The 12,128-nt window shown below is 38.8% G+C and overlaps 1 protein-coding gene and 1 non-coding gene across 2 annotated transcripts; both read right to left on the reverse strand.

Annotated features, from left to right (window-relative positions):
• Positions 1 to 5,116: 5,116 nt before the first annotated feature.
• gars1 (glycyl-tRNA synthetase 1) lies at positions 5,117 to 11,584 on the reverse strand. The gene is made up of 17 exons (XM_067486655.1): positions 11,292 to 11,584; positions 10,817 to 10,918; positions 10,161 to 10,263; positions 9,931 to 10,072; positions 9,503 to 9,591; positions 8,907 to 8,983; positions 8,663 to 8,808; positions 8,430 to 8,579; positions 8,181 to 8,343; positions 7,692 to 7,856; positions 7,488 to 7,596; positions 7,233 to 7,377; positions 7,062 to 7,147; positions 6,855 to 6,964; positions 6,177 to 6,270; positions 5,882 to 6,072; positions 5,117 to 5,627 (listed from the first exon to the last, which is right to left on the reverse strand). The coding sequence occupies exons 1-17, from the start codon at positions 11,541 to 11,543 to the stop codon at positions 5,502 to 5,504; spliced, it is 2,250 nt and encodes a 749-aa protein (XP_067342756.1). The 5' UTR covers positions 11,544 to 11,584; the 3' UTR covers positions 5,117 to 5,501.
• Positions 9,669 to 9,803, reverse strand: LOC137105107 (small nucleolar RNA SNORA84). The gene has a single exon (XR_010911776.1). It is a non-coding gene; the product is annotated as a small nucleolar RNA SNORA84 (small nucleolar RNA).
• Positions 11,585 to 12,128: the final 544 nt, after the last annotated feature.

Below are 12,128 nucleotides of genomic sequence, written 5' to 3' on the forward strand. Positions count from 1 at the left end.
CAGTTAAAGGTGACATGTATTTATACTTTAACCAGTGACACAGAGAGGGAGGAACAGGAGGACTGTTAAATCAGGATAATGGCTTTGTATAAGCACCAGGCCATCAGGCCTCTGCAGCCTTCTTTTATCTTCTGCATGTTAAAACTTATTCTACTTTGGTGAAAGCAGACACTTCTCTGTCTCTTTCATGCAAAACAGAAGCCATTTTCATAAGTTAGCATCTTGAACTCTAAAAAACTGGAATTATATTGACACAGCAAGAATCAAGGAATTATTATGTCTCCATTGCATCACACTACTTAGTGTGAGATACTTTTATATCACAAGATTTTTTCTACATTTTACCAGATGTCATTTCTATTTTCTTTTGTTCCTATTTTCCATGTTCCTGTTGGCCAGATCTGTTTTGGGAGTGTCTAAGCCTGTTGCAATTTTGAGCCGTGGCCAACAGCTCATACGTCGGATTCTGCGATGAACTATGAGCTGTGCAAAGACACCAACTAGTGACAATATCACAAAATACAATACAGAGAATCTCCATGGTTTTATTGCAGCTGGAAACATCAAACAGTTCAAAGGTTACAGTAATATTTGTTAAGCCACAGAGAACTGAGTTATCCACCGACATGTAGGCAGAGCAGTTTTTTCTAGTTTATGTTGCACATTCAAATGCTGCAGCCCACTGACATTAATCATCACAATATAAATATCAGGGTACAGACACAAACACATTATGCCTGCTAGTAATACTCCATCATAATTTATTATAATTTATTCACATTCAAATATTCCAAACCTAAAAAAACGAGCCATATCAACAACACTGCTTTCTAGTTTCCTGCAGCGGTAGGAAGTAAGAATACAAGTACTTTGTTAGTGTACTCAAGTACATGTTTCACGTATTTGTACTTTAGCTTAATTAAAGTAGCTTTAATTATGGCTTTGACTTTTACTGCACTAAATCCAAAGGCAAATGTCTACACTTTTTACTCCCAAAATTCAAAGTTGCGTTACGTAAACACGTATCAAGTTACTTTACACTACACTCAAATTAAACCATTTTTCCATTTTTTTAAGAAAATGAATCAGTAGCGAGACAGTAATCGTTTCACTTAACCAGGTGCAGGCAGGTATAGTGTTAATCCCTCCTTCCATGGCCTTATTTAAAATACTTTTTTGACATATTTGGAGTAATCAAAGTGGGCCGCTACGCAGTAATTGTGCTTGTTGGATGTTACTGTCAAAATGTAATGAAAAATAAAACAGAAAACGCATCAGATAATATAACTGAAACTGCTTCAACCCATCATTTATGTCAGTTGCCATTAACTAAAGTGTCATAATGAAATGTTATAATTGCAGAGACAGATGCTGATCTCACAAGAAGTGTCTCCTCTCAGGGACAAACAGTGGGCACATGGGAAATGACACTGAGAGCATCACCCTGGCTGTCAACATCATCTTTACGGTGGAAAGTACAGGACTCAATAATGACATTTTGTAATCATACAAATCATACAATTATTACAATATAATAATTTTAATAAGCTGGTGGTGTCTTCCTGCTGATTATTGTTTTGTTTTGTAATTTCTGTGTATTAAAAAAAAAACTCTTAATAGAAGGTAATGTTGAAAGTCACTTTATTCAAGCCTCACTGAATAAATCCAAAAATATGTACATTTTAGCTACAAAGTTTAATTTTAATTACAGATTTTTTTATCCTGTTCCCATATTCCAACCAATGAACTTTGATGTGGACGGTGATGGATTTGCCGAATACGGAGTCACTCATGAGGGTCAAGGGTCCAATCCTCGAGTCCACATCTCAAAACGGTCTTAAGCCAGGTACTGAACCCCAAGTTACCTTATGTAAGCTGCTTTGGATAAAATCAAAATGTAAATGTGAAGGTGTGTCTCTGTGGGACAGACAGTTAGTTACATTGCTCAATATTATAGCAACAATTACACTCATAATGACACACTGATGTACTTGGAGCAGTTTTTTTCTTATTCAGATGTAACAACATAGTCTGAGGCCACTTATAGAACAATTTAGTTTGCATTTTGAATTACTGGGTCACTTGGCACAAAGAACATTCTCTTTAAATTGTTGTCAATTTTACTTAAATACTTACATATTGTCCTCTCAGGTTTGTCCTACAGAGTAGCCTGTTGTCCTTTAAAGATGGGGAACTTGGTTTGAACTTCAGTCCATGTCAAGGTGCCAACACCAGGTGCTGTCTCAAACTATCCCAGGTAACTCGGTGAACTGCAATTTGTTTTGTCATATAAAACCTCTGCTCTGATCGGCCTCATTTAGTCTCAGTCTGGTTTGACGCATCCAATAATAAATAACAACATCTTCTTAAATTGTTTAATTCTTGACATGACAGAAACAAACACTACAATTCATTAAGGACTGTTGGATTAGGACAATAGAAGGATGTATGGGTTCCTTCAACAGCTTTTCAGCAGGAACGTTGAGCACAGCCCACAATCTCAATCCAGCCCTCAGAGAAACTAAAATTAAAATACAAAAATTAATAAAATAAGTACATGTTTGGGAGCCCAACAGATACATTTGTTTCTGTTATTTTTAACAGCTAAGCTTGTAGGTGAGAATAAAATAGAAAAATTTACATAGGATTTCTAAGCATAGGATCATTTTCCATGTTCTGACAAAAGTGCACTTTACCTTTGGACAGTCCCACTTTAACCAGGTTCCAATGAAGTAACCTGGCACTGAATTGTTGATCTGTCCCTGCACAGGACAGACATGGTTTAAGGATGTCATTATAATTTAAGTTTACTGAAAAACTGAAAACATTAAGCGTTATGTTGTAACATTCATTGATTTGATGAAGTATTAAAACAAACAATTCTGTTAACCCACTTACTTGTTTCCCACCTCTAAAAACATATGCAGTGTTTGAATATGAGCTGATCAGCAGACAAACTTATCCATTAAATAAAGCTACCCAACAGAGCAAGGAGAGACCTCATTCCTGAAGGAGTTTCTGATCTGGCAGCTCCAAATAATGTAATTTCCCCTGGTTGAACTCCAACATGCCCTGAGCTGTTTCAAGCCTCAGATACACCGCACACAAACAATTAGCTTACACAGTTTCAATACAGCAAGACAGCTGTAATTTTGTGCTGATCAGTACCTTTGCGGGCCAGTGGATGTCCATAACATCGGGGGAAAGGAGATTGGAGGTGTGAGGTCATTTCCTGTGGAGGGAGACCTGACATTGTATTTCTCAGAGAGATCAGCCAGCTCCTGATTGGTGTAGATATCCATCTGAAACAAGGAGAGTGGATATTATTATTTCTCTACCAGCAGGGGTCAACATTTCCCTCAAGATTTGTTGTTGCTTCTGTGTATGAAATCCAGATTGTGAATGTGTAGAAAAGATGTTTTACACCTTCCATCTTATTCACCTTCACCCCTGAGAATTTCTTATCTTACATTAGCTTTTGTTTATGGTCTGTGAGGAAACAAACATTCATTTAGATGCTGTTATATAGTGATTCAGTCCAACGTTATGTTTGAAAGAAATAATGATGTCTGCATTCAGAGAAATATATACACCACATTCATTAATCTTTCTGATTAATGATTACAGTGTTTCTTTGTGCAGCAGTCTGAAAATGCCATGTGGTGTGAAAAACCCACTAAAAAACACAACCTATAGGTTAAAAAAACCAAGTAAAAAGTGACAAAAGCACCTAGAAACAATGTAATGATTGGTTGGTAGCTACTTGTAGCTCATGGGTCAGCATGGTGCAGTCAGTGTCCTGGATCTGCTTCTCCTAGAAACAAGAATGGTTTATAAATGTATTGTTCATACTGCAATAAAAAAGGACATACAAGCACAGCCTATAGTTTCAAGTACAAAGTTTATGTGCAGAGTTTGAACTAAAATGATTGTACATCCTGTAGTTAAAGAAAGATATGTGTGACAATAAACCTTTTACTAATAAAAAAAGTATCTTTTTAAAATTTAATTCATATGTAGATTTACCACTCAATGTAAAGAAAACGGGAAACAAAATCTATTTCAGTGCATATGAAACCTGATACAAATGCATTATCCATTAACTATCGTTTTTACATTAGGTTAATGTTTCTTCCATCTTGACTCATTTATCCTTTTGCAGTGTGAATCTGATCTGAATGAAGCCGTTTTCTTTACTTCCCCAAGCTTTTTTTGTGCACGGAAAGGGAGGCGCTTCTTCACAAATACGAATCTGCACCTTTGTTGTCTGAAATAAGGGCTTCTTGTTGTGTCATCCAGGAAACTCATACAAAGCTAAATTTAAATGCACCTGCTCCCAATTACTGTAGTGTGTGTATAAGGTGCAACCATCACACTAGTAACTGCATGATACACTGTTGCCCATAAAGTTGGAATAATTTTTTTTTACCTCTCTCTCATAAAATTTTAGAGACACTGTTATTTATTATTGTTAAAGTGTATATCTTCTCAAAGTTTTTTGATCAATCTCCTCCAAACATATCACGGTGAAAATTAAAACACCATTACCCTTTGCAAAAAAGAGAAATATGTCCATCTTTATGGGGAACGGTGATGCCCATAAAGATCTGAACTAACATGCAACATTATTCCAGGTCTCTGGTAAATCTGTAGTCACTTATTGTGGTGGTGGTTTCTCATAAGAGAAATTATCTAAAAAAAATAAATAAATAAAAGTAAAATAGTGTACATACTTTTCTTGCTGGATGCTGCCAGCAGACCATGTTACAGGAGGATGTCTTTTGCTCAGGGCTTCCCATTGATCTGATACCAGCTAGTGGCTACACCTAGCAATCAGCACTATGGTGCAGCTTTGATCATGCACCAGTTTATCAGGACATGTACCACATTAAAACAATCTTCATACATTTTTTAAAGCTTTTTATTAAATGCTCAGGCTTTAACTCTAGTCCCTCTTTTAATTACACTATGGTGAAAAAACAGCTTTATTTAACCTGAGCTTGTGATAATACTTTGATTATTACTAAAAGGTGGAACCAAAGAGAGAATCCACAGTTAGTGGTTATATGATACTCAGGTTTGAAAAAAAAACAAAAAAAAAAACAACAACATTAGAGGTGCTTGCCAATGTCCAGTAAGTGCTGGCTGTTTTATTGAAATTGCTGAATATCTCAATCCAATCTGCCTGAAAATTGGAATGGTGGAAGCCTCCTTCCACTGACAATGACCTGATTACGTTTCTTCCCTTTTAAAATATATTGACATAGTCATAAATGGATGAAAAGTTGCTTATCAAAAAAACAACGGTCCTGTGCAAGCTTTTCCACAACTGTTAAATATGATGATTACATGACATTTTTAGTGATTGCAGTGGTGTAGAACGCAAGGTTGGCTTGGTGCACCACTGTAGCCTATCACAAATGCAGTTGCAATACTCCTCCTGGTGGTGCATAAGTAAGAAGTCTCTGTGTTTTCATTGAGTGGCTGGCAGAGGGTCAGCTTTACTCTTCAGGTGTGTCCTTCTTGCTGGTCTCCTGCCCTTCAAAGATGGGGTACTTGGTCTCCACTTCCGCCCAGGTCAATATTCCATTGGCCAAATCACGAACAATCGCAGGTAACTCGCTGACCTGAGGAGAGAGAAAGGGTGTTTACTCAAATGTGTTAAGTGGGTGAAATTACACATGCAATGCGGCCGTTACAACACTTATATGCAGCAGTCTTATACACAAAATAACAGGCAATGTTTTTATGCAGATCTATAATGTGTTGCTACACCTTTCTACAGTACCACAGTATACACTTAGTAACACACATTTTGCCAGCACTAACCCACACATACACACACACACACAAACACACTAAACAAAAACAAGGGATGTACCTCTGCTCTGATTTGCCTCATGGAGTCTCGGTCTCTCAGAGTGGCTGTGTGAGGAGATTTGTTCACAGTGTCAAAGTCAATTGTGATACCAAACGCCACTCCGATCTCATCTGTCCTGGCATAGCGTCTTCCAATGGATCCTGAAGAGTCATCAACTTTGTGAGACACGCCATTTTTGGTCATTGCCTCAGCTGACAAACCAATAAGAGGAAAAATAGATAGGTTAACACTGTTGAACATTTCTCCTCTTCAGACAAAAATAGAATATTTGTGATATGATTATGTGGGTACGTACATAATTCCTTTACGAAGGGCACGAATTCCTGGTTCTGACTCAGAGGCAGGACGGAACATTTGTATGGAGCTACAGTTGCAGGAAAAGTGAAGTACTGTTGGAGAAATACAGTGCGTTAATTTCACAAACAGTTAAGTTTCGACAGTGGATGATACAGGCTACACAAGGATACAAGGATTTTGTGATTTTAGCAAACGAGTACGGAACTTAAGGGACAATTGTTTTTTCACTACATCCCAGGTTTGATGTCTGACTAACTTAAGACCAAGTGACTCTCAGTTTCACTAATACTTTCAGATATAGCAGCTACAGAGTGACAGGAAGTCATTAAGCCAGACAATGAACACAACATGTTTTTGCTTTGTTAAGGCCAAACTCACTTTTATTTCTCACTGTATTTGGACAAAAACCCATTCAGTTTGACAACCATTAGAACTGGTAAATTTGGGTTAAACGGCACTGCAATTATCACCACTCAGGCTTTTACTGTGAAACACCTTCAGATTTGTAACATGCACAAAGGTGTTAAATTAGTTCTGCATGCATAATTTGCTTGGGAAAACAATATTCCAAATGACAGCTAACACAATACATGGCATTTTCCAGGCGCAATAATTATACACAGTATTAACCACATCCAGGATACAGCGGTGCGGCTGATAAACATGGCGTTCTTACCGTTCTTTGTTCATCACCTTCTCTGATCTGGAATGTGTGCTCAAAGATGGTGTACATGATCCTACCAATCCCAAAGGAAGGTTCAATCACATTTGGAACAACTTCCTCCACTGTGGGCATCAGAGACAGACAAAAGTTGTGTGTTACACATGTTGTCAGTGTTTTCCCCAACATTATCTGTATCATGTCCTAATACATGACTCTCACCGTGCAGAGTCTTCTGGAATCGCTTCACACTGACCATGTCCTTAGTGAGTTTGAATGTCTTGCCTTCAGTCTCGATGGTGAACTCTCTATGGAGTGAATACAAACATGTTGGCTGTTTTGAAAATTGCAACACCCGTGTTGCAGGTGTCCATACTGGCCCAAATGACTCACCCAGTCTCGTTAAGCAGCTGCTCCTGCTCTGTAATGAAGCATTCGTCGCACGCAGACAAATACTCCATGGCTATCTTGGCGTCCTTCTTATACGCCTTCCCCATGGTTCCTTTGTTGGGTTCAAATTGGACGACATTTACAACTTTGTGTGGAGAAGTTAAGAAGAACGACAAGACACCCAAGTACTCAGAATTTCTTAGACGTTTGAAGGATTTGACTTTTTTGCAGCATTCAGGCTGCTGCAGTTGAAGGATATGGGTTCTTTAAGAAGCTTCTCAGCAACCAGAGGGACCTTTGTGGCTCGTGCATGGCACTTTAGATCATAGCAAGACCGGTCAGCACACCCTACAATTTCAATCCAGCCCTGCAAGTGATAAATATTACTGTTAACGTGTTCAAAGTCCCCTCATATGACATTGCATCTATTGAGCCTTAAGGAAAAACTGCAACAAGACATACATAGGAGGTTTTGGCTTCAGCATCCCAACAGTCGCAGGCATAGTGAGCCATCTCATTGTCCATGTGCTGTCGGAAACGCAGCTTGTCTTTGGCAATACCAACTTTAGTTAGGTAGAGGTAGATCCTACCGATGAAATATCCTAGGACGGAGTTGTTGATCACTCCCTGCATAAGACAAATACAGGGATAAAATGCAATTTTGTTCCTTCCCAAAGCAAGAATGTTGGTTCTGGATTTAGGTATTGGTTTGTTTATTATTGACAGACCTTGTATTAAAATTATTTTTGCCAAATCTTTTATTTTTGTTAAAACCCCTTTTAACATTTCGTACAGGATTTCAGCACTGAACTGTTTTTTTTTTTTTATCATTGTGATAATGTGCAAATTCAAAAGTGGAATCCTAGTTAGAAAGCAATTTTCTTAATGCTCTTACTGGGTGAAATGTGTTTGCATCAAAACTACGCTCTATTGCCAACTTGTGCTTCCTACCTGCTCCACAGCATCTCCCAACCTCATGATATGTGCAGACTGCCCGCTGGTCTGGGCTTTGGAGGAGTATAACATGAGGTCCAGGTCGGCTACATTGGAGAATTTAGGGTGGACCTTCTCATTTGGGTCCACAAAGTGCTCAATCTCAGCCATGGTGAACTCTCTGCATGAAGAGTGGTCATATTCCTCTTTACTTTCTCAAATCCTAAATAAAAATATGTAGAATGGGTGAGTTTGAGGTTTACTCACCTAACACGAATGAGTCCAGAGCGAGGAGAGATTTCGTTCCTGAAGGAGTTTCCAATCTGAGCAGCAGCAAAGGGCAGTTTTCCCTGGTTAAACTCCAGAAGGCGTTTGAAGTTGAGGAAGATTCCCTGAGCTGTTTCAGGCCTCAGATAGCTGCAAACGTAGAGTTTTTTCTAATTACCCGACAGTTACAGACATCTGAGTGAATCAAAGAAATTTTCCTCTGTGCTTTTTACCCTGGCATATTCCCCCCTGGTCCAATGGACGTCTGAAACATCAGGTTGAAGGAGACGGGAGGTGTGAGGTCATTTCCTGTGGTTGGTGACTTGACGTTGTATTTTACAAAGAGGTCGGACAGTTCCTGCTGGGTGTAGTTATCCATCTGTAAATAATATTAGAAAAAAACAATTGAATCGTTTGTAGTTTTGTCAGCAAAGGCTTTTCTGCACAATCCGTCCCTTTCGCTCAGTTGTCTCTGACCTGAGTGATGACTCCCTCCATCTCAACCTTTTTCTCTGCTGTACACTTTTTATCAGACATCAGCTTCTGGAGATGAGCTGCAGGTCAGGGAAAACCATATGTAAAACTACTTGACACACAAAAGCATAAAACATCCCTATTGCACATTGAGAACATGATGCTTTTTTAGAACAAATCAGTGTTTTCAAAATATCATCTGACATTTATAAGAAATAACGTGATATAATAAATTTTAGCCTCCATCAGTCTTTTAGAGGCAGACATGTTTTCACTTCATCTTAAATTTTCTGCAAGCTTTTTTGGACAGCACTAGCCTCAGCGTTCCTAGTAGTTTGCATTGTTATGAAAGCCCTGTGTGATTTCTGCTGGTCCAGTCACTTCCATTCTCCCTTAGGCACAAGAATGATACTCAGAACATAGTCAACCAGCAACAGCCACTGACGAGTCTTGACCACATCGATGCCTCCCTCTGCAGAGTCCCATGAATAATACAGACAAACCGCATACTAAGACCTCCGCAGCTCTGACTGATCTTTAGTTGACACAGTGGTGGAAATCAAGTTTCTAAATATAGTCAGGCAGACATACAAGTTTACCTTTGAGCAGGTGATCAGCCCTGAAGCATTCACCATTTTTGACATCTTTCACCATGTAGTCAGCAAATTTGTCCACATGTCCTGATGTCCTGGTGATATAATAATGCAACAAATCAGGAATCAGATTCATTACAAAAGAAACGTTTTAATATTTGATTTAATTTATAAATGTCTCTGCAACCGGGCTATGGAAGGCTTCTATAGTGACAGCTTCCATGCATAAAATTGCAGAATCACTGTGCGCCTGTTAATTAAAACCCACAGTTCAGCACTTTGGAGCTGACTCTAGGAACCACCAGGCAATTCTTTTTGTATATAAAGGAATGGCCAGGAATCATTTAACACCCATACAAACATTATGATTTTTGGTTTAACAGTCTTACAGATATTGTTCTACATCAAAAGGAAAAGCAAAACAGGGCACCTACTTGAGGACAGGCTCGGGAGTCAGCATGGTGCAGTCAATTTCCAGGATCTGCTCTTCCTGAATAAAGTGCTGCCTCCAGGCCTGCAGGATGTTGTTCTTCAGGGCACAGCCCACAGGGCCAAAATCATAAAGGCCACTTACACCTGCATGGAATCAAAGAGTTCAAAGACTATTTGAATGGATGTGTATTTAGCAGCCAAAACAAAATCCAGCTTTAGCTGTCAATTTTACCTCCATAGATGGCAAAGGCTTGGTCGTAGAAGAATCGCCTTTTAAGGGTATCCTCCATCTTGGTTCTGTCAACAATGTCATCTTTGGGTTGTAGTGACAGTTCCTGCAATGAAAATTATATCCCAAGTGTTTTGTTTTTACTCTGACAAAGCCCATAATGCTAAGACATTTTGGGGGTTTTAAATTTAGTTGATTGGTCTATGATCTGATTCACTTTTGGAAAAGTTAAACAGACAAAAATCCACATTACTCAATTTCCCCAGCTTTCAACACCCTGTTAGGGTTTTCATTCAAAAACAGGAGCTGGCTCGTTTAACATTATGTCACAGAATACAAACCAGTAATTAGATCCCTGAGCCCATTTTATGCTGTTACATATAATTTTAGTAGTCTCCACGCTTCCAAGTTGAACACGCCCTCTAACTGAATCTGCAAACATCCAGTTTCAAATTGTCACAACAGTTTGACAAAAATTATATCACCATTTCAAGTAGTTAATTGAATAAGTGCTTGCAAATCATATTCTGCCTCTTTCTCTCCAGCAATCACAGACTTTAGCAGAAAATCTGTAGTGTTTTCAACTCAAAACGTAGACTGAATTCAGATTCAATCTAATATATTCCAATGCACAACTAAACTGTACTTAATTGACTCACCTTGTTCTCCAGAAATCTCTTCCTGGCTTTCAGTTCAGCCACAGCTTTAGTGATATCCACATCAGGGGCACCATCCTGTTTCATCTGGCGAACCAGGTCCCCCTAACCGACAGACAATTTAGACTTTAACACACAAAAAAATCCTTTAGCCATCAGGATATGGTTAAATTTCTAGGTCAGCATCAATAACGTAAACTAACCACTTAACCCCACCCTGCTCACGATTGTCTGCAGGATCAGCTGTGATCCAGTGAAACGTGGCAAGGGGTGCAGACGTGACTGTCAGCTAGCAGTTAGCTAGCAAGCGATAGCTGTGTCCATTCATTGCCAGTTTTGTAAGCATCCCGTCAGGTTAGCTTGTTAAGCTAACACAGTGAAAGCCACTGAGTCTGAAGCAACAAAACGTTTCTAGTCCCAAGCAAACCGCCTTAGTCTCTCATCTACTCACTAAAAGTGTTGGATAAGTCAGTGTTACCTGTTCTTTGACTGCAAGCCTCAAAGGGGCGAGAATCTCTTCGATGTTGCCGTCCATGGTTTGTCCTTCTGCCAGCTGCAGCCACAAGCTTTTCTGCTTCTTCTTACACAGACAGACCGACGTTGACAAAGGCCTGTTTCGGGGCGGGTAGCAGAGCGACTGCCGAAATAACCGAACCGTGGACACTGGGCAGAAAGAGAAACTCTCAGCGCTGGTCCTCAGCAGTGCCGATGCTGCGCTACGAAGAAGCATGGACCGCCGTAATGCGAGGAGAGGAGAATGATGAAATCTCAGGGTCCACGTAAACGCTGCTTCCGCTGCGGGTGAGCACTTTCGCTTCACACCACTGTGGGATGTATCGGCAGATTCATCACGAAGGCAAATAGCAAATAAAGAAAATTTAAAAAGCGTTTATATATATATTTTGTGTATATACACAAAATATATATATAAACGCTTTTTAAATTTTCTTTAGCATATATATATATATATATATATATATATATATATATATATATATATATATATATATATATATATATATATATATATATATAATGTGTGTGTGTGTGTGTATATATATGTGTGTGTGTGTATATATATATATATATATACATATATATATATGTGTGTGTGTGTGTGTGTGTATACACACACACACACACACACACACACACGCACACACAGTTTAAACAATAAATGAACGTTACCACTTTCATTAAGTTGCTTTAAACAGCCTAAATATTTACTAATTAATTGAATAATAAACTGGATCATACGTCATGTTCTATAACTCAGTATGTCCGCCGTCTAAAATAAGCCTTTTGCCAGTGGATG

The sequence above is a fragment of the Channa argus genome, chromosome 19 (assembly GCF_033026475.1).
Source record: "Channa argus isolate prfri chromosome 19, Channa argus male v1.0, whole genome shotgun sequence".
NCBI lineage: Eukaryota > Metazoa > Chordata > Actinopteri > Anabantiformes > Channidae > Channa > Channa argus.

Coding starts and splice junctions, on each gene's coding strand:
- gars1 (XM_067486655.1), bottom strand. CDS start 11,543: ATGCTTCTTCGTAGCGCAGCATCGGCACTGCTGAGGACCAGCGCTGAG. Junction 10,264..10,816: donor AGAGATTTCTGGAGAACAAG/GTGAGTCAATTA, acceptor TTTTCATTGCAG/GAACTGTCACTACAACCCAA. Junction 8,984..9,502: donor GGCTGATCACCTGCTCAAAG/GTAAACTTGTAT, acceptor CCTGACCTGCAG/CTCATCTCCAGAAGCTGATG.